At 45.4% G+C, this 23,889-nt stretch overlaps 1 protein-coding gene across 1 annotated transcript in view; it reads right to left on the minus strand.

Moving 5' to 3' along the window:
* Positions 1 to 23,653, minus strand: part of LOC149450578 (uncharacterized) — a 45,161-nt gene extending 21,508 nt beyond the window's left edge. The window contains exons 1-7 of the mRNA XM_089691703.1: positions 23,605 to 23,653; positions 19,645 to 20,783; positions 15,294 to 15,483; positions 14,467 to 14,849; positions 12,226 to 13,689; positions 11,714 to 11,806; positions 1,805 to 3,210 (exon numbers count right to left, since the gene is read on the minus strand). Coding sequence (XP_089547829.1) covers positions 1,805 to 3,210; positions 11,714 to 11,806; positions 12,226 to 13,689; positions 14,467 to 14,849; positions 15,294 to 15,483; positions 19,645 to 20,783; positions 23,605 to 23,653 — 4,724 coding nt within the window. The remainder of the gene's footprint in view (positions 1 to 1,804; positions 3,211 to 11,713; positions 11,807 to 12,225; positions 13,690 to 14,466; positions 14,850 to 15,293; positions 15,484 to 19,644; positions 20,784 to 23,604) is intronic.
* Positions 23,654 to 23,889: the final 236 nt, after the last annotated feature.

Here is a 23,889-nt window from a genome sequence, read left to right on the forward strand (position 1 = left end):
CCACATTCCTTTGTAACCTAATAACTCTCCCCATGATAACATCACTTCAAGTTAAGTCATTTATAAAAATGTTCCTGTTCTTAGGCCATACTGGTGGACTATTCTGCAGTTTATTCCTTCTGCAGGAGACAGATTATTGTCCGTTTTTATTGGTTATGATGTTTACAGGGAGACTGATTATTGAATTTAATTCACTCTATATTAGAATTTTTACAGAAACATCTTAGTGTCAGTGTAAATCACAATATGACTATTATTTATGGTGTTTGTAAGTGACTTATGTAAATAAATATTGATTTTCATACTCTGCAGTCTATACCTACACAGATCTTGTTTGAGTATTTAAAGAATTTTTCAGATTAAGTTATTTTTATAAATCATTTTTGTATTGGAGACACTGTGATTAAAACCAAAAATACCTCATTTGGCCTTTAGATGACGCTAAGTATCCTAGCAATTAGCACCATCTAGTGTCCAAAGTGTCAGTGAACACCTGAACAATTGATTTAGTCAGCTAAATCAATTGTTCAGGTGTTCCCTGACAATTTGGACACTAGATGGTGCTAATTGCTAGGATACTTAGCGTCATCTAAAGGCCAAATTAGGTATTTTTGGTTTTAAATCAATGGTTGGTTTAACTCTGTGGTTTTATGTAATTTATATCTTCAATGTTTGAAAATGTATGATCTCAGGTATTTGTACAAAACTACCCCTAACATAGTAAACTAAGGGGTCTATGCAAAATATATATTGGGGGAGGTGACAAGCATGTGTCCAGCTGTGACAAATTCTGGCCATATTTTAATAAACTCAGTGATTTCCTATAATCGTCAGCTCCATCTAGTGACCATAATGATGTATTACTTCCAAAATACCTCAATCAGGAAAAACAGTTTAATACCACATTATTGCCACTAGTTGGAGCCAATGATCATAGGAAATCCCTGTATGAAAAGACCAACATGTGACATGGCTGAATGAATGCTGGTCATATTAGTTCATCTATTCTCTAAGTGGGGCGGTATCTATTGGGCCAATCCCTTTTACAAACCACACATAATATCGCCCTTCAAAGTGAAAACAGAAACGATTTGCAGAACATCAAAGAGTAGAAATATTTTCCGGTGGATCCCCTCTACCCAGACCCCATATGTAGACATAGAACAACAAGCTGTGTTCCCTCTCGTGCCGCACTCCTCCAACCACCCAAACCCACACAGAAGCCAAGGGAAATAATGAGAGGAAAGTTCCCCCCTAGTTTGGGGCAGAGTTCTCCTTCCCTCCTGTTGGGGGATGGGAGAAGGATGGACTGAAGACAGAGAGACGCTTCGGGGTCACCACTGTTCTGTAGAGCCTTGAAATGAAGGACATCAACTTCAGAAGTTCTTGTTGTCTGTGTAAAGTTCCCCGATAACGAGATCTGGGCTCTCCCGGCTTCTAGCTCTGTAACCCGCTATATCATTATCAGGAAACGCAACTCCGACACCCAAGAAGGGCTGAAGTTGTGTCCTTCATTTCCAGGATCTACTGACCACTCTGCACCCTGACATTTACTGCACTTCATCCATGTCTTTGGGGACCTCTGATCTCCTTATCAACTGTTTCTTCCATGATGAAGATCAGCCATGGAGTATATCTGAGGTGTATATCAGGGTGTGCTTCTTCCCCACATGAGAGCTGGGATGTCCAGCAACATTCATCTAGAAGACATTTCCCGCACTCAAGGCACTAATACACCTCCAGGGTTGTGTGGGACCCCTGATGTACAGGAAGACAGGACTTCATTGAGAAACATTTCCCTCACTTAGGACAGGAAAGTGGCTTCCCCCCTGTGTGATGTCTCTGATGTCTGGAAAGACTGGACTTCCATGAAAAACATTTCCCACACTCAGGACAGGAATACGGCTTCTCCCCCGTGTGAGATCTCTGATGTGTGGAAAGATGGGTCTTCTGAGAAAAAGATTTTCCACACTCAGGACAGCAATACGGCTTTTCCCCCGTATGAGATCTCTGATGTATGTAAAGATCGGACTTCTGTGAAAAACATTTCCCGCACTCAGGACAGGAATACGGCTTCTCCCCCACGTGAGATCTCTGATGCGTGTAAAGACTGGACTTCCATGAAAAACATTTACCGCACTCAGGACAAGAATACGGCTTCTCCCCTTTGTGATATCTCTGATGTTTGTAAAGATTGGAGTTCTGTGAAAAACATTTCCCGCACTCAGGACAGGAAAATTTCTTCTCCCCCGTGTGAGATCGCTGATGTGTGTTAAGATTGGACTTAAATGAAAAACATTTCCCGCACTCAGCACAGGAATATGGCTTCTCCCCCGTGTGAGATCTCTGATGTGTGTAAAGATAGGCCTTCGTTGAAAAACATTTCCCACACTCAGGACAGGAATACAGCTTTTCCCCTGTGTGAGACCTCTGATGTATGGTAAGACTGGACTTGCATGAAAAACATTTCCCGCAGTCAGGACAGGAATACGGCTTCTCCCCTGTGTGAGATCTCTGATGTGTGTAAAGATAATACTTAGTTGAAAAACATTTCCCACACTCAGGACAGGAATACTGCTTCTCTCTCGTGTGATATCTCTGATGTATGTAAAGATAGTACTTAGTTGAAAAACATTTCCCGCACTCAGGACAGGAAAATTTCTTCTCCCCCGTGTGAGATCGCTGATGTGTGTTAAGATTGGACTTAAATGAAAAACATTTCCCGCACTCAACACAGGAATATGGCTTCTCCCCCGTGTGAGATCTCTGATGTGTGTAAAGATAGGCCTTCGTTGAAAAACATTTCCCACATTCAGGACAGGAATACGGCTTTTCCCCTGTGTGAGACCTCTGATGTATGGAAAGACGGTACTTGCATGAAAAACTTTTCCCGCACTCAGGACAGGAATATGGCTTCTCCCCTGTGTGAGATCTTTTATGCCTATTAAGATGGTATGTAGAATGGAACCTCTTTCCGCACTCAGTACAGGAGAAGCTCTTCCCTGTTGGAAGGCCGGCCCGGTCCCGCACAGTCTGAGGTTCCTCAGGATACGAGGAATCCGATGGTCCATCTACACTGGGTGGTGCCGGATGGACATTGGAGGGAGCCGGGTTTTCTCCTGGACTATACTGTGTGATGTCCTCATCTTCTACTTTCCAGTCTGGAGACAAAGTGAGACAATCCTCGGAGGTTTTCTCATCTCCCGGCCATGGACTAAAATACAAAGACAAAGAGGATTACTAGACAGGAGCTGATTGGTTCCCCCAAACCAGGACTCCGCCCACATCAGGCAGCTTGGTCTCTGAGGAGCTTACAAGTCCACCCTCAAGGGAACTAGGAAATGGCTCCTCTGATCTCCTACCAGGTCATTTCTTTATTCATGGACCTTAGTCAGAGAGTGAGGAAACAACCAGAAGTGTCTTTTATAGGAGGGACAGTGATGAGGGGATTATAGGACGAGGGTCCCCACCCCCTCTATCACTCATCACCATCTTCCCAACACAAGAAGTACTGCACTTCCTTATTTAGTCCATGATTTAGTCATGAAGAACAGCGGGGCTGAGCCCCACCAGAGGTCAGAGAGTGAGGATGGGGGGAGAACAACCAAGATGAAGACTGGACTGATCCTGAAGACCACCATCATTGGGGTATTGACTCCTCCCTCATTATCACTTTCTGTTTAAGGGTCCAAAGTTGGAGGATGTTATCACATTATTATCACCATGTAAAAGTCTGTGCTCCAATCACATCATCCAATATAAAATGTCCAGCTGGGAGGAAATGGGGGGAACAAAAGAGAATCCATATTATGTGTATATATAGCAGTGGGGGGAGGAGGAGAGCAGAAGTCAGGACTATGTAATGTACAACATAGAGTATATAGTGCAGGGGTCAGGAGGATGTAATGTACAACATAGAGTATATAGTGCAGGGGTCAGGAGTATGTAATGTACAACATAGAGTATATAGTGCAGGGGTCAGGAGTATGTAATGTACAACATAGAGTATATAGTGCAGGGGTCAGGAGTATGTAATGTACAACATAGAGTATATAGTGCAGGGGTCAGGAGTATGTAATGTACAACATGGAGTATATAGTGCAGGGGTCAGGGGGATGTAATGTACAACATAGAGTATATAGTGCAGGGGTCAGGAGTATGTAATGTACAACATAGAGTATATAGTGCAGGGGTCAGGAGTATGTAATGTACAACATAGAGTATATAGTGCAGGGGTCAGGAGTATGGAATGTACAATATAAATTATACAGTGTAAGGGTCAGGACTCATAATATTGGTATTCAGTAATCAGTGGAAGATTAAATGTTGACTGTAGATAACATGTAGAGGTGAGCTGGGATTAAACCATCAAGAAACAGGTTAGATTGGAGGTAAGCAAATCCTTGGACAGACGGGAGGCGGTGGATGTGGTACACTTGGACAGAGGGGTGGCTGTGGACGTGGTATACTTGGAAAGAGGGGTGGACGTGGTACACTTGGAAAGAGGGGTGGACGTGGTACACTTGGACAGAGGGGTGGCGGTGGACGTGGTACACTTGGACAGAGGGGTGGCAGTGGTACACTTGGACAGAGGGGTGGCAGTGGTACACTTGGACAGAGGGGTGGCAGTGGTACACTTGGACAGAGGGGTGGCAGTGGTACACTTGGACAGAGGGGTGGCAGTGGTACACTTGGACAGAGGGGTGGCAGTGGACGTGGTACACTTGGACAGAGGGGTGGCAGTGGACGTGGTATACTTGGACACAGTTCCCCACACACAGCTAATGTGTAAGGTAAGCTCTATGGGCTGGAAAAATCTGAATGTAAATGGATAGAAAACTGGCTGAAAGATCGTATTCAGAGAGTAGTGGTTAATGATTCATACTCTGAATGGTCTGGGGGTGTCAGTGGGGTACCCCAAGGTTCAGTGTTATTAGTGGGGTACCCCAGGGTTCAGTGTTGTTAGTGGGGTACCCCAAGGTTCTGTGCTATTAGTGGGGGACCCCAAGGTTCAGTATTAGTGGTGTACCCCAGGGTTCAGTGTTATTAGTGGTGTACCCCAAGGTTCAGTGTTATTAGTGGTGTACCCCAAGGTTCAGTGTGATTAGTGGGGTACCCCAAGGTTCAGTGTGATTAGTGGGGTACCCCAAGGTTCAGTGTTATTAGTGGTGTACCCCAAGGTTCAGTTTTATTAGTGGTGTACCCCAAGGTTCAGTGTCATTAGTGGGGTACAATGTTGGGACCCCTACTTTTTAATATTTATAAACAATATGGGGTGTGAGATTATAAACCCCATTCCAGTCTTTGCAGATGACACCAAGCTGTGCCGGGGAATAACGTCCTTACAGGATGTCTCCAACTTACAAGCCGACCTCAATGCTCTGTGTAATTGGGGGACTATGGGGCCAATGAGGGCTAATGGTGATAAATGTAAGGTCTGCACTTGGGGGCTAAGAATATGCATCATACATACTAGGGGGGTACAACTGGGGGGGGCAATGGTGGAGAAGGATCTGAAGGGGTCGATGGTGGAGAAGAATCTGGAGGAGTCAATGGTGGAGAAGGATCTGGAGGGGTCAATGGTGGAGAAGGATCTGGAGGGGTCAATGGTGGAGAAGGATCTAGGAGACAATGCTGGAGAAGGATCTGTGGGGGGTTAATGGGGGGAGAAGGATCTGTGGGGGGTCAATGGTGGAGAAAGATCTGTGGGGGGTCAATGGGGGAGAAGGATCTGGAGGGGTCAATGGTGGAGAAGGATCTAGGAGACAATGCTGGAGAAGGATCTGGAGGAGTCAATGGGGGAGAAGGATCTGTGGGGGTCAATGGTGGAAAAGGATATGAGGGACTGTCAGGGATCGCAGCGGCAAGTGGGTCTACGCAAGCGCAGAACACCAATTTATTCTATCCAGCGGGCACTAGGACCTGGGCGGCCGCACATGCGCACTCCTGATCGCGGACGCTCGCCTGGCACCAATGACAGGGCAGGGCGCACTATTTAAACCTGCCCTGCACAGACTCTCATTGCCGTATGGTCTTGTTTCCTGTGTTCCTGTTCCTGTGTATCTGCTGATGACTTGTTACCAACCCTGCCTGATCCTGACCTCCGCCGACTTCTCCTGATCCTGACCTCCGCCGACTTCTCCTGCTCTGACCTCCGCCGACTTCTCCTGCTCTGACCTCCGCCGACTTCTCCTGCTCTGACCTCCGCCGACTTCTCCTGCTCTGACCTCTGCTGACTTCTCCTGCTCAGACCTCTGGCTTGTTTGACTTCTCTCCTGGATATCCCTATTTGATCTGAACTCCTGTTACTGAACCCGGCGAGTGACCCGACTACTCTTTGCCTGCTGCCTTGTACTACGCTGACCCCACTGTTACCGAACTGGTCTGTCTGACCATGTTCACTCTGCCATCCATCCATCCTGAACAGATCAAGTCATCATGGCTCCAGCTTTCCACCTCTTCACATCAGGCTCTCTACCTGAATATACCTCTGGCAGATCCCTCTGCCACGGGCGGGTGTACTCAGGGGCCACGACCTGGTCACTGTCTGCTCCAAGTCCATCCCCACCATCAGGGGTCCTGGTGAAAAAGCAGACTTTGACTTAGACGCCGCGCTCTGGGGAATCCTGTCCTGTGGACTGCTAGAGGTACCGCCAGGCGGTGTCTGACAGGGACAGTGGTGGAGAAGAAGGCAGAAGACCCCAGTCACATGTCCTGGGTGCCTACATTATGCAATGCTTAGAGTAACAATCAACATTTTTCTGCCAGCTGAACCCCAGAACCTCCATAAATCCAGTCTAGATACATAAATTGTGTCTGCAGCACAGAGAAGGAAGATTATCCGAGAGAAATCCAGGAATACAGGACGGGGAACACAGCTCAGGAAAGTGACCAGGGGATTACAGGCTGATATCACCCAGTCCCCGCCCTACTCTGGACCAATCAGTGAGCAGTATGGGTGGAGGAATGGATTTAGTGTTCATGACCCACCTGTGCTGATCTCTGTAGGAGTGTCCTCCTCTATAAATGTCCCCGTTATTCCATCCTCCTCCATAGACTGCTGATCATCCCTCACATGCGCCTCTTCTTCTTCTGCTTTCACCTCAAATTCTATATCGATTGGATCTCCACTCTAAATCAAGGAAATGACAGAAAATATCATCTGTAAAATGTAAGGTCACCTAAAATATCCACACATTGTCTCTATGAATCCATGTTCTAGATTCTCCATCCCACCAACCTTGTAATAGTGAGGGATGGTGTGATCTTCCTGTGTGGAATCCCGGGAATACAGAGGACGGGGACATCTCTCTGGTGGGTTCCTGGTATTAGGTGGCTCCATCAGATCCTTGTGTCCTTCTGAAAACTCCTCCATCACTCCATACTCCTCATCCTCCTCTTTATACTCTTCTTTAACATCAATATTCTCATCCCCGAGGATTCCACTCTGAAAGATATAATAAAACATTCATTGTAACAAACATGCTGTGTATAAATCACAACTACCAATAATTGTCATCATCTACCTGATGATGGTGAGGGATGGTGTGACCTTCCTGTGTGGAATCCCGGGAATACAGAGGACGGGGACATCTCTCTGGTGGGTTCCCATGACTGGATCCATCTGTAGGAAACACACACACTGACTGAATCCATTGTTTCTATGTGTTTATCAGATGATGGGGGATCTAGGTGGATCCTCCGTACTGCTCTCTCCTTTACAATAAAGTCTCCTCTTACCCGGTGATGTGAGGGGCGGCTGATTGTCCATCATGACGTCCCTGTAGAGGTCCTTGTGTCCTTCTAAATATTGATATGTATCATCAACATGTGTGTATCATTATTTGCTGGAGATAAAAGACATCACAGTGACTATGGAGGAAGAGGACAGGCATGACTATGGAGGAAGAGGACAGGCATGACTATGGAGAAATAGGACAGGCATGACTATGGAGAAATAGGACAGGCATGACTATGGAGGAAGAGGACGGACATGACTATGGAGGAAGATGACAGACATGACTATGGAGGAAGAGGACGGACATGACGGGGGGTTACTGGGTTTAAATAGAACATAACATCTTATTACCGGTTAATGACTGTAGTCTGCCTGGTCTGTATTTGAGAATCATCCCCCCTATTCATGTGATCCTTATCAGTTCCTAATTGGGGCGGAGATGAGTGCTCATTGGGCCATCTCCCATATAAATTTAGTTCAGCTGATGGGGGGAGATCACTGATGGTGGGGCACAATCACTGATGGGGTGCTGCTTTTGAGTGAGTGCTGCATTGATGGAGTGCTAAGAAGCAGTTGAACTAAAGCAGAAGAGCTCAAACAGCAGGAGGATACAAGAAACTCTACTGCATGCTGGACAGACTTCAGGCAAACACCCCGGGAAACATCTCTTACAAGTCTGAGTCCCACTCCGTGTACCTTTCATATGTCCCCTCTACTCCTCCTTTTCATATTAATTTCCTGCGTTCCAAAAATCTCATTTCTTTACCCCTCTGATCCACCCCAAAACTTATACATCTCCCCCTCACTGCTACCATCTCCCTACTACTGCTCTCATCACCTCCTGCTGATACTTCACTCACCTGCTGACCCAAACACCAGGACTGGAAGGCATGTGCGCTCGTGTACATCCCGCTCCCATCTTTCTTTCCTCAACCTCCTTCTCCTAACCTCTGGGGATATCTCCCCAAACCCTGGTCCTCCACTATCTCACCGCCACACCAGGCACCCTCTTTCCTCCAGGAATAGCCGCAATCCCCTCAATTTTATATGAGTTCCCGTGCTCCCAAAAACCACCCTCCCTTTTTCTTGTGTGCTCTGGAATGCCCGCTCTGTCTGTAATAATCTCACCTCTGTCCATGACCTTTTTGTCTCCCGCTCCCTTAACCTACTAGCAATTACAGAAACCTGGCTCCAAGCAGCAGATTCTGCTTCTCCCGCAGCACTTCCCTATGGAGGCCTCATCTGGACCCACTCACCCAGACCTTCTATCCCCCCTGAGCACCTTTCATGTCCCCCCTAACCCTCCCTCTCTATCCTTCTCTTCTTTCGAGGTTCACTGCATCCGGCTGTTTTCTCCCATTTCTCTGAGGATTGCAGTGATCTATCGGCCTCCTGGACCCGTGTCCCGCTTTCTTGATGATTTCTCCTCCTGGCTGCCCTACTTTCTCTCCTCTGAACTACCCGCTATCATTCTCAGAGATTTTACCATTCCTATTAATGTGAACAACCCGGCTACATCCCAACTCTTCAACATAACCTCATCTTTTACATTAGCACAATGTATACCGTCCTCCACTCACTCTGATGGGAATACATTAGACCTTGTTTTCTCCCATCTTTGCACTCCCTACAACCTCACAAACACCCCCTTTCCTCTCTGCCAATCCCTCCACTGGCCCCCACTCAGTGTTCTCCACCCCTCTCTGCCAATCCCTCCACTGGCTTCCCGTTGCCCAACGGATGAAATTCAAAACACTAACAATAACATATAAAGCTATTTATAACTCTGCCCCAAATTACATCACCGATCTTGTCTCTAAATATCACCCAAACCATCCTCTCCGCCCCTCGCAAGACCTCCTACTCTCTAGCTCCCTTGTTTCCTTCTCCCATGCTTGTCTCCAGGACTTCTCCAGAGCTTCCCCCATCCTCTGGAACTCTCTACCCCAATTTATCAGACTATCGCCTACTCTGTTCACTTTTAGGTGATCTCTGAAAACCTCTCTCTTCAGGGAAGCCTATCCTGCCCTCAGCTAATACTGGAATCTTCTACTCCTCCTACCAGTCCATTCCTCACAGTTACTACCTTTTGTACCACTAGCCCCTCCCTCTTAGATTGTAAGCTCCCAGGATCAGGCCCTCCTATCCCTCTTGTATTGATCTGTATTGTTGCTGTATTGTCTCCCGTTATATTGTAAAGCACTGAGCAAACTGTTGGTGCCATAAATCCTGTATAATAATAATTACCTCCTCTACTGCCACGTCCAGCAACCTCTCCAATCTCCTTCAGACCGCATGGAACTTCTTATCTTTAAATCCAAATCACTTCCTGTCTGTTCCTGACATCACTTCCTGTCTGTATTCCATAGAGAAGTCCTGTCTGGGTAGTAGAAATGAGATCACCATCTTGTGGAGTTCAGAGGAACTGCAGCCAAGAGAAATGTCCCCTAATAACCATTCCAGCATTGTATCTACCTTACAGAGATACCAGGGAAGATCAAAAAGAACTAAAAAATGTAAGAAACAATAAACCTAACTCTCATGCAATCAACTGTTTAAAAAATATATTTTACTACAGATAGAAAAGTATTTTTTTTTAAATTCTTTTATTTAAAATTTGCAAGTAAAAACATAAAAACAGAAATTCCAAATTATATATCAAACAAAAATATCATAATACATAGTAAACAAAAGGCAATCTTCACATCAGATACAAAACATGTTACATCATTTACATATCCCCTCCCTCAAAAAACCCTCCCCTTTATTACATACAAAAACCACCCACAACAATCAAAAACCCATCACCATATATCACATCATATCACATCCCCTATTCCCCCCCCCGTCCTCCCACCTCCCTCTCCCTTACATATAATACAACATAACCATATACCAACAACCCATAAGTAACCCAGAAAAAATACATTTACATAATCCCTCCTATACCATCCTCCCCCTTATTACATATGCAATTCCACCCACCAAGCCTAACCATACAAAACCAAAATTCAAAAATCCAAAAACCCACCCCCATTTCTTACATAATTTCCCTCCCTCCTCCCTTCCTCCCTCCATATCCGACAGAACCCCCACACAAAATCAAAAATAATTATATACAAGAACCAAGAAAAACAACTGTACAAAAACACTTCAGAAAAGCATCCTATGTACACCAGTTCTTCCACTCTTGAGTTTTCCAGATGGCTTTTGCTTCCGTTTCTCCTCGTTTTTTAAAATCAAAATATGCGTAGTTATAAATCTTTCCACGGACCATGGCCGCACAATTTTTCACATCCACTCTTTCTTGTCTGAAAACCAAAATATTATGCACATCCCACAAGCATTCTTTCACACAATTCACAATTATCCACAACACTCTTTCCTCCTCCCTCCCCACATTACTCAACCCATACAAAACCGTTTCATATGTCACTCTTACCACCCCAGTCAGCCCTTCCACCATTTTTTCCATTTTCTTCCATACTTTCCTAGCAAAACTACATTCCCAAAAAACATGCACCACCCTTTCAATCCTACCACACCCCTCTCTCGGACATACTTCACTGTCAACCAATCTTCTTCTCCTCTGAAACTCTCTCGTAGGTAAACATCCATGTACACTCATCCATGCAATATCTTTCTGTCTATTATCCAACCATTTACATGCTACCTTCTTCCATACCTTTTCACTCTGCACCACATTCAATCCACTAATCCCTTCCAATTCTTCCCTCTCATCCAACACTTTCATCACTTTTCTACTCTCACACCACTTTCCACGCGTTACCTCTTGTAGTTCATACCTTCTTACACACCTCTCCACCCTCACATAAAACCACGGCGCATTCAAACATACTGGCTTCCTCAGATCCACCTCCCACAACTTACATCTTCTTAACACTCCCCCCCAGCATACCTTACCATACATCCTGCCAAATTCTCTTTCCCACTCAACCTTACACACATACTTACATACTTTATCACCAGAAATCTCTCAATATTTATCATTCCTTTTCCACCATTCGTCACACTCTTCATCACTTTCACTCTCCGCAATTTCTCCATCTTTGACGACCAAAAAAACACATAACACATTCTTATCACTCGCTTCAAAACTCTATCCGGGGCTGGAAACACATAACACATTCTTATCACTCACTTCAACACTATCCGGGGCTGGAAACACATAATACAAAAACAATAGCATGGGCATCACAACCGATCTCACAATCAACACCTTCCCTTCCAAAGTTAGAGTCCTCATAGACCAAAAATTAATTTTTTTCTTCATTCTTACCAACACATCTTGCCAACTCTCTCCCATACAAATCTCCATCAAACTTAACACCCAACACCCTTACCCCCCCTTCACATAACTTCCATCCACATTGTTCACGCTCCCTCCATTCACCAAACAACTTACTTTTCTCCATATTCACACTGAAACCACTTGCCATACAAAAAATCCCTATCAACAATCTCACCCTCTTTAAACTTGCTACATTTCTACACACCACCGTCACATCATCCATATATCCAATCACCTTCAAACTCTTCCCACTACTTCCAGGCACCTCCACCCCTCTCACACATTTATCTTTAACCAACATCCTTATTAACGGCTCTATCACACAGACAAACAGCACGGGCGACAATGGGCAGCCCTGCCTTACACCAGATTCAATACCTATCTCCTCTGTCAAACATCCATTCACCAAAACCTTGCTCACCATCCCTCTATATAAAGACTTCACCCATCCTATCAATCTTTCAGGCATCCCCATTTTCTCCAAAACCTTAAACATAAATTCATGCGAAACTCTATCATACGCCTTTTCAAAATCTACTGCTAACACAGCCACCTCTTGCTTCCTTTCCTTACATAACCACAACACATCTCGCAAACTTACCAAGCTCTCACCAATCGACCTTTCTGGCACCGCACACACCTGCTCTTCCCCAACCAACTTCTCCACCATCATACGTATCATATTCGCCAACATTTTTGCCACAATCTTATAATCGACATTCAACAACGATATCGGTCTCCAGTTTTTTAGGTCTTTTTTATTCCCCTTCTTATATAATAATACAATCACACTTTCTGCCATTGATCTCGCCATTCTTCCTTCCACCAAAACTCTCTCAATCACCTCATACACACACTCTCCAATCGCTTTCCAAAACATACTATAAAATTCAACAGGCAGTCCATCACTCCCAGGCGTCTTCCCTTTCTTCATACCTTTCATGCACTCTTCCACCTCCTCCTTCCTCACATCCTCAACTAACCATTCCTTATCTTCCACCTCTAAACATCCCTTCACCTCATTCAGTACTTCACTTTCAATTCTTTCATCCCTCTTCTTCTCAGTAAACAGATTCTTATAAAACTTCCAAATCTCTCCACTCATCTTCTCATTTTCTTTCACCTCACACCCATTCTCATCCAACACTCCAGACATCTCCACTTTCCCACCATACACCTTCTTAAAGAAAAAACTTGTACACTTCTCATCCTTCTCTTTCAACACCATTCTTGCTTGTGACACAATCTCTCTTCCCCTCCGCTCCAAAAACATCCTCAATTTCTCCCTTGCTTCCACCAATTCAGTCCCTACATTCTCTCCCCACTCTCTCAATTCTTCCAAATACCTCAATCTTTTTTGCCACCATTCATACGTCTCTCTTTCTTTCTTTACTTTCTCACACCCTTTTTTTATGAAAAATACTTTCGTCCTCACCTTCACCCATTCCCACCATTCAACCACATTCTTAAAATCATTCCTCCTTCTTTTCAGTTTTTCAAACAACACCACATATTCATTCTGAATCCTTTCATCCTCCAATAACTCTACATTCAATTTCCATACTCCCTTCCCAGACATTACCTCAGACTTCATACTTACAACACATTCAATCCGGCCATGGTCCGTGAAGGCCTCCCTCTGAATCGCATAGGACCCCACTCCTAAATTTTTAGACAATTTCCCCCTATCCGAAAAATATTTACACCCCCCTCCCTCACCTACATCCCTTAATCCAAAACTTTTTAGAATATCCCCTAAATCCTTCCCCGATTTATCTACACCGCCACCACTTCCACCCCCACACCTATCATCCGCATGCAATATACAATTAAAATCCCCCAAAATTATAGTCGGGTCCCTCCCTCCCAAAAACAACTTCATTTTACAGAATAACTCTACCCTCCCTTTCCCATCAGTAGGTGCATAAACACAAAAAATTTTAAACATAACCCCCCCATATTCACAGAAAACTACTAAACACCTTCCCACCTCCACCTCCACCTTCCTTAGAATTTTTAGTTTTGAATTTTTAAACAAAATCCCAACACCACTAGATTTTTTTTGATCCAAGGACCATATAGCTTCCCCATAGTTCCATTTTGCAACCGACGGCTCCTCTTGCATGTTGCAGTCCTGCACGCAACGGATATCTGTATGGTACCTGGCAAAAATTTGAAAAATTGCCACTCTCCTGTGTACCGATCCGATGCTTCTCACGTTCAAAGAGGATAGCCGTAGTTGCATGTCTTATGTGTGGAAAGGATCATACTTCTTGTCATCTCTTGCTTGCTTTCCCTCTGGCTTTTGCGCTTCGAGTCCTGGGCCCCTCCTCCGACCTAACACCGGGCATGTCTAATCTCTCAGCCTCTGTTTTTTGACCTTCTCCTTAGGCTCCGTCTTCCCATACCCCATTACCTCCTGCAAACAGGCTACCTGACCAGTGCTAGCATAGGCCTGCGATGAGTCGGACTCGATCGCCATCTCTGACACTCCTGAGGCCGGGCTATCTGGAAATTCCTCAATCTCCTGAGAAGGAGCGACAGGCCCCGCGGCCTCCATTTTCCTTTTTAAGGAGAGTTGCTCCACCTCCATCTTGGCGACCTCCTCCTCATCCGTCTCCTCCACATCCTTCAACACTTCCCCCTCCGCCATCAAGCTCTCAGGGACATCCTCCTCTATCCCAGGAGAAGCCCCCTCTAAGCCTCCGGCCTCCACAGGGGGGGGACCTGGCTCACCCTCCGTAGGTAGGCAAACATCAGTTCGCCCCACCTCTTGCTCAGGCAGCCTTTCGGTCCCCTCTAGGATGGTTTGATTTTGTCAAGGGGCCGCCCCCTTTGTCACATCCGCATAAGACAGTGTCTCCGGCTCAGTTCTTCTGCCCTCTACCTCAACCACCTCCGCTGTGGTTTTTGGCACCTTGGGACACTGCCTTGCCAAGTGGTCACAACTGCCACATAAGTGGCATTTCCTTCTCTCCGTACAATCGGATGTCCTGTGTCCCTGTTTAAAGCAATTGCGACACACCAGCCCGGCCTCGCACTGGTCCTTGGTATGACCGAAGGCAAAGCACTGCCTGCAGAATCAGGGTTGCCCTGGATACCATAAGTATCCCCTATTACTGCCAATGGAGAAGGTCTGAGGGGGGTGGCACACGCCTCCTGCACCCCCCAAGTCAGGCTTAAAGATCACCCAGAACTTCCAATGCCCATTAAATGTGCCCAGCACATTAGTCTGTTTCACACCTGCTGACACAGACACGCAGTAACGCATGAGGAAAGCCCGAATCTCCTCATCTCTCACAAAGGGGATAAACATATGAACAGTTATTGGCACCCGTACCTTTGTCTCACTGCTCATAACCATGATACCTTCCAGTATGTCCTCACCTTCCTTCTCGCCCATCCGTAGCAACACTGTCTGCAAATCTTCCCTCTTCCAGAATGTAACATCATACAAGCCAGTACTGGGGAAACATTGCACGCAAAAGATAGATTCTCTCGCCATACCTAGACAGTCTTCAATCAATTCCTTCTGAATGAAGTACAAACCGACATTCCGTCTTCTAGGCTCGGCCACCACCAGCCTCAAGGTATTAGGTGCATCCGGAGCACCTGACGCCATACCTGCAGTCCGCCTACCGCCAACCCACCACCAGTCACCCTAGGGAGACTGGTGGGGGCGATCGCAACTCGTTGCCTGGGGACTAAGCCTTAGGCCAATAGCAGCAAGGGGGGGGCCTCCAAAAAGGGACGCTCCCCCCAAGGCCGACCTTCGGGTACCCCAGGCACCTTCTGGCCAAGAATCAAGGAGCCGAAACTGCACTTGATCTTAGCCAAAAGGCCGAGAAGCGATCCTTCATATCAGAGACAGAGACAGACTACCCAGAATGTCCCGTCCTTCATATCAGAGAGAGACAGACTACCCAGAATGTCCCGTCCTTCATATCAGAGACAGAGACAGACTACCCAGAATATCCCGTCCTTCCTATCAGAGAGAGAAAGACTACCCAGAATGTACCACCCTTCATATCAGAGACAGAGACAGACTACCCAGAATGTCCCATCCTTCATATCAGAGAGAGACAGACTACCCGGAATGTCCTGTCCTTCATATCAGACAGAGACAGACTACCCAGAATGTCCCACCCTTCATATCAGAGAGAGACAAACTACCTAGAATGTCCCATCCTTCATATCAGAGAGAGACAGACTACCCAGAATGTCCTGTCCATCATATCAGAGAGACAGACTACCCAGAATGTCCCGTCCTTCATATCAGAGAGAGGCAGACTACGCAGAATGTCACACCCTTCATATCAGAGAGAGAGACAGACTACCCAGAATGTCCCGTCCTTCATATCAGAGAGAGGCAGACTACGCAGAATGTCCCGTCCTACATATCAGAGTGAGAGACAGACTACCCAGAGTGTCCCGTCCTTCATATCAGAGACCAAGAGAGACAGACTACCCAGAATGTCCCCTCCTTCATATCAGAGAGAGAGAGACAGACTACCCAGAATGTCCTGTCCATCATATCAGAGAGACAGACTACCCAGAATGTCCCGTCCTTCATATCAGAGAGAGGCAGACTACGCAGAATGTCACACCCTTCATATCAGAGAGAGAGACAGACTACCCAGAATGTCCCGTCCTTCATATCAGAGAGAGGCAGACTACGCAGAATGTCCCGTCCTACATATCAGAGTGAGAGACAGACTACCCAGAGTGTCCCGTCCTTCATATCAGAGACCAAGAGAGACAGACTACCCAGAATGTCCCCTCCTTCATATCAGAGAGAGAGAGACAGACTACCCAGAATGTCCCCTCCTTCATATCAGAGAGAGAGACAGACTACCCAGAATGTCCCGTCCTTCATGTCAGAGAGAGACAGACTACCCAGAATGTCCCATCCTTCATATCAGAGAGAGACAGACTACCCAGAATGTCCCGTCCTTCATATCAGAGAGAGACAGACTACCCAGAATGTCCCGTCCTTCTTGTCAGAGAGAGACAGACTACCCAGAATGTCCCATCCTTCATATTGATTTAGTAGAGGACTAAATATGTCCAGTGCTTATCTGTTCCTGTCCTAATTTATGACGCTAGCTTTGGAATGTGCGCACACTGGAAGAGACTCACGCTGACACACAAGTTCAGTCTATGAACACTTCTAGTTTATTATGAGAAAGTGAGCTTATATATGCAGAATTATGCAAGAGTCATGTGACAACAGCATAAGCATTATATTAGTCTTTGATTGGTCATTTCCACACGAAAACAATCTCCGTCATGGTATAGGTGTGATCTTCTTCAGTCTTATCTTATAGGAAAACATTCTTTTGTCTTCCAAATCACACGGTGGGAGGGGGTCTGTGTGTGTGAGCAGACATTTCTTAAGCAAGGATTTCTTATAGTACCACAAAGCCCAGCAGGCAGAAAATATTCACACAACATATGTATTAAAGTATAAAAGTAAATATTTATAAAACTTATAGAAATAGCGTATATATATATATATATTCAGTAGGAAACGAAATAGGCATTTTACCAAATCCATCACAAGGTCATGCTGCCTTATGCTGAAGAGGAAATGCCCTTGAAATGGGTGTTCCAACAAGACAACGACCCCAAACACACCAGTAAACATGCAACATCTTGGTTCCAGACCAACAAGATGGACGTTATGGAGTGGCCAGCCCAATCCCCGGATCTTCATCCAATAGAAAACTTGTGGGGTGACATCAAAAATGCCGTTTCTGAGGCCAAACCAAGAAATAGAGAAGAACTGTGGAATGTGGTCCAATCATCCTGGGCTGGAATACCTGATCACAGGGGCCAGAAGTTGGGTGACTCCATGCAACACAGATGTACAGCAGTTCTCAGAAACAGTGCGACTACAACCAAATATTCATGAAGTCATTCAAAGGAAAGCAAAATCTTCAAACATTTCTCAGTTTATATAGTGAATGTTGGAGTTTGTAAAGAAGAATACAAACACGGCCATTTTTTTGAACAGTCTAATATTCACTTTTCTTCCATTTTTTTAGAGGAACAACACAAATTTGATGTATTTTTCTTCATGTTGTGATTTGGAATAGAATGTGTCGTGTTCCCAATGCATTTGTGTGGATGGAAATAAAAGGATTAGAAGGATTTGCAGCTTTAGTCACTTTTCTCATCACACTGCTATTATTGTGAACACAACTGTATATATTTTGTTTAGCCAAATTAGTGACCAAACATGGATGGAAATCACAAATGCTGGAATGTTTCAGATGAATAAATCTATTTACATTGTTATTATTAAGGTAATGATTATTTTTCTCCTTCCGAAGTAACAGAAAAGTTGTCCAAATATGAATGATTAACCTATTAAACTGGGGAGAAAAAAACTAATATGAAAAGTTGTTATTCTAAAAATCTTCATCTACTTGTATATTAAAGTTATACCAGAAGAATTAGTCTTTATGTAGAAAACTAGGATTTACAAATGCACCAAACCTTCCAACTCACCTATTGTGCTGGGCACACTTCTGGCATTGGGGAACAAACACTTCCATTCACTGACACCTTGTTCGTTCACTGACGCCTCGTCCATTCACCGACGCCTTGTCTGTTCACTGATGCCTTTTCTGTTCACCAACACCTTGTCCATTCACTGACACCTTGTTCACTCACTGACACCTTGTTCACTCACTGACACCTTGTTCATTCACCGACACCTTGTTCACTCACTGACACCTTGTTCACTCACTGACACCTTGTTCATTCACCGACACCTTGTTCACTCACTGACACCTTATTCATTCACCGACACCTTGTTAATTCACCAACACCTTGTTCATTCACCGACACCTTGTTCATTCACCGACACCTTGTTAATTCACCAACACCTTCTCCATTCACTGACACCTTGTCCATTCTCTGACACCTTGTTCACATGGATTTTGTGTATTTTTTATTTTCATACAAATGGTACCAATTCCACTGGTTGTAACATGGGAACCTTCTTATCATCTGTCATAGCCCTCCCCCATCTTTCCCCATTCCACCCCCCAATAAGTACTGACCTGTCTGATCTGTCTACCCCGTTATAATTGAATTCTCCCTCCCCTCCATCCTAGTTTATATACTCCTCCAGTCTTCCAATAAACCCCTCCCCCAGCACAGCAGACCCCCTTCCATATAGGTGCAAATCATCTCTAGTATATAGGCTGCACCCCAATGAGAAGTCAGCCCAGTGCTCTAGGGAAGGACTCTTTTTTTATTTTCTAGGGAAGGACTATTTTTATTCTTCTCCTGCTATCAATTGCCAACCCGGTCCCACACTTCATCCATGTCTTTGGGGACCTCTGATCTCCTCATGAACTGTTTCTTCCATGATGAAGATCAGCCATGGAGTATATCTGAGGTGTATATCAGGGTGTGCTTCTTCCCCACACGAGAGCTGGGATGTCCAGCAACGTTCATCTAGAAGACATTTCCCGCACTCAGGGCACTAATACACCTCCAGGGTTGTGTGGGACCCCTTATGTACAGGAAGACAGGACTTCACTGAGGAACATTTCCCTCACTCAGGACAGGAAAGTGGCTTCTCCCCCATGTGAGATTTCTGATGTTTGGAAAGATGAGAATTCTGTGAAAAACATTTCCAACACTCAGGACAGGAATATGGCTTCTCCCCCGTGTGAGATCTCTGATGTTTGGAAAGACTGGACTTCTGTGAAAAACATTTCCCACACTCAGGACAGGAATATGGCTTCTCCCCTGTGTGAGATCTCTGATGTCTGAAAAGATGGGACTTCTGTGAAAAACATTTCCCACACTCAGGGCAGGAATACGGCTTCTTCCCCGTGTGAGATCTCTGATGTCTGAAAAGATGGGACTTTTGTGAAAAACATTTCCCACACTCAGGACAGGAATACGGCTGTTCCCCCATGACAGATCTCTGATGTGTGTGCAGACTAGACTTATCTGAAAAACATTTCCGGCACTCAGGACAGGAATACGGCTTTTCCCCCGTGTGAGATCTCTGATGTTTGGAAAGACTGGATTTCACTGAAAAACATTTCCCACACTCAGGACAGGAATATGGCTTCTCCCCCGTGTGAGATCTCTGATGTCTGTAAAGATCGGACTTCTGTGAAAAACATTTCCCACACTCAGAGCAGGAATACGGCTTCTCCCCCGTGTGAGATCTCTGATGACTATGAAGATTAGACTTCTGTGAAAAACATTTCCTACACTCAGGACAGGAAAACGGCTTTTCCCCCGTGTGAGATCTCTGATGTGTGTGCAGACTGGACTTATCTGAAAAACATTTCCCACACTCAGGACAGGAACACGGCTTTTCCCCCATGTGAGATCTCTGATGTGTGCGCAGACTGTACTTATCTGAAAAACATTTCCCACACTCAGGACAGGAATATGGCTTCTCCCCCGTGTGAGATCTTTTATGCCTACTAAGATTGGATTTAAAGTTGAAACATTTCCCACACTCAGTACAGGAGAAGCGCTTCCCTGTTGGAAGGCCGGCCCGGTCCCGCACAGTCTGAGGTTTCTCAGGATACGAGGAATCCGATGGTCCATCTACACTGGGTGGTGCCGGATGGACATTGGAGGGAGCCGGGTTTTCTCCTGGACTATACTGTGTGACGTCCTCATCTTCTACTTTCCAGTCTGGAGACAAAGTGAGACAATCCTCGGAGGTTTTCCTCATCTCCCGGCCATGGACTAAAATACAAAGACAAAGAGGATTACTAGACAGGAGCTGATTGGTTCCCCCAAACCAGGACACCGCCCACATCAGGCAGCTTGGTCTCTGAGGAGCTTACAATTCCACCCTCAAGGGAACTAGGAAATGGCTCCTCTGATCTCCTACCAGGTCATTTCTTTATTCATGGACCTTAGTCAGAGAGTGAGGAAACAACCAGAACTGTCTTTTATAGGAGGGACAGTGATGAGGGGATTATAGGACGAGGGTCCCCACCCCCTCTATCACTCATCGCCATCTTCCCAACACAAGACGTACTGCACTTCCTTATTTAGTCCATGATTTAGTCATGAAGAACAGCGGGGCTGAGCCCCACCAGAGGTCAGAGAGTGAGGATGGGGGGAGAACAACCAAGATGAAGACTGGACTGATCCTGAAGACCACCATCATTGTGGTATTGACTCCTCCCTCATTATCACTTTCTGTTTAAGGGTCCAAAGTTGGAGGATGTTATCACATTATTATCACCATGTAAAAGTCTGTGCTCCAATCACATCATCCGATATAAAATGTCCAGCTAGGAGGAAATGGGTGCAACAAAAGAGGATCCGTATTATGTGTATATATAGCAGTGGGGGGAGGGGGGAGAGCAGAAGTCAGGACTATGTAATGTACAACATAGAGTATATAGTGCAGGGGTCAGGAGTATGTAATGTACAACATAGAGTATATAGTGCAGGGGTCAGGAGTATGTAATGTACAACATAGAGTATATAGTGCAGGGATCAGGAGTATGTAATGTACAACAGAGTATATAGTGCAGGGGTCAGGACTATGGAATGTACAACATAGAGTATATAGGGCAGGGGTCAGGAGTATGTAATGTACAACACAGAGTATATAGTGCAGGGGTCAGGAGTATGTAATGTACAACATGGAGTATATAGTGCGGGGGTCAGGAGTATGGAATGTACAACATAGAGTATATAGTGCAGGGGTCAGGAGGATGTAATGTACAACATGGAGTATATAGTGCGGGGGTCAGGAGTATGGAATGTACAACATAGAGTATATAGTGCAGGGGTCAGGAGTATGTAATGTACAACATAGAGTATATAGTGCAGGGGTCAGGAGTATGTAATGTACAACATAGAGCATATAGTGCAGGGGTCAGGAGTATATAATGTACAGCACAGAGTATATAGTGCAGGGGTCAGGAGTATGTAATGTACAATATAAATTATACAGTGTAAGGGTCAGGACTCATAATATTGGTATTCAGTAATCAGAGGAACATTAAATGTTTACTGTAGACAAGTTGCAGAGATCCCACACCGCTGCCTCCCATCTCCTGAGACTGCACTCAGTGACTTGGGTCTGAGACACTACAGACATATCCCTCCACCCGGCACAGCCAGGAAATAACAGAGCAAGGAACCCTTGGAGAATTGTGTGGTCAGAGATCTTACTAGACCCGGAAATGGGGCAGAAGACCCAAATCACATGTCCCAGGTGCCTAGGTCTAGTAACGTCTATGGTAAAAATCATCATTTTGCTGCCAGCTGAACCCCAGAACCTCCATAAATCCAGTCTAGATACATAAATTGTGTCTGCAGCACAGAGAAGGAAGATTATCCGAGAGAAATCCAGGAATACAGGACGGGGAACACAGCTCAGGAAAGTGACCAGGGGATTACAGGCTGATATCACCCAGTCCCCGCCCTACTCTGGACCAATCAGTGAGCAGTATGGGTGGAGGAATGGATTTAGTGTTCATGACCCACCTGTGCTGATCTCTGTAGGAGTGTCCTCCTCTATAAATGTCCCCGTTATTCCATCCTCCTCCATAGACTGCTGATCATCCCTCACATACGCCTCTTCTTCTTCTGCTTTAACCTCAAATTCTATATCGATTGGATCTCCACTCTAAATCAAGGAAATGAGAGAAAATATCATCTGTAAAATGTAAGGTCACATAAACATCCACACATTGTCTTCATGAGTCCATGTTCTAGATGCTCCATCCCACCAACCTTGTAATAGTGAGGGATGGTGTGACCTTCCTGTGTGGAATCCCGGGAATACAGAGGACGGGGACATCTCTCTGGTGGGTTCCTGGTATTAGGTGGCTCCATCATATCCTTGTGTCCTTCTGAAAACTCCTCCATCACTCCATACTCCTCATCCTCCTCTTTATACTCTTCTTTAACATCAATATTATCATCCCCGAGGATTCCACTCTGAAAGATATAATAAAACATTCATTGTAACAAACATGCTGTGTATAAATCACATGAAAAGGAGTTATTAGACAACAAACTGATAATAAAAGTTCAATATAAATGACAGTCTATGTGACTATAAGGTGCCAGGTGACTGGTTATAATTTGTGGTGGTGCTCTGAGAAATATGGCAGCATTACGCACTCACCAGATTTGTAATAGTTATACGCAGTAAGTATCATATTCAGGGTGTCCTCATCAGATAAAGGTGTGGTCAGGGCTTAGATGGTCCTCCCTCAGGGTTGTGGTCAGCAATGCCCAGTAACAGATTACATGGATCCAGGTAACCATAGGTCCCTTTAAGGGATAGGTAGGAGAGGCTGCCTACTTACAGGATAACTTCCTTCTCTGGATAAGGATGGGAAGGCAACTGGATCACACAAGTGGGCTCTGCAAATAAATACTCCTCAAAAGGAGTCAGGGAAGGGTGCCCATAGTGTAGTAATTCAAATATAATATTTATTGCAGAGATGAACTAACCCTCCAGAGTCACAGATGGCCGCCGGGCCTCCACGTGGCTCCGGCGGCGTAGCGTCATGACGTCCTGGCTCCTCCTTACGAGTTACATGTGCACGCACTTCATCAGAGGAAGATACCATTGACGCCATGACGTGACATAGGGCTTTATATAGGCAAAATGCTGCATGCGTATTAACGACTTGCTGACCGCAGATAGCCGAATGATGGGTACACTGCGACTGGACAGTTCTGGGTGGGCATCATATGACGTCCTCCCTGATCGCGCTCTCCTGCGTGCCCCCGGCAACCTCCGTGATTGCTGTTTTATACTGATAACAAGTTCAAACAGGTGCCATTGATACAGGTAATGAGTGCAGGACAGAGG

The sequence above is a fragment of the Staurois parvus genome, unplaced genomic scaffold (assembly GCF_062004578.1).
Source record: "Staurois parvus isolate SC_StPar_1 unplaced genomic scaffold, SC_StPar_1.0 ptg000570l, whole genome shotgun sequence".
Lineage (NCBI taxonomy): Eukaryota > Metazoa > Chordata > Amphibia > Anura > Ranidae > Staurois > Staurois parvus.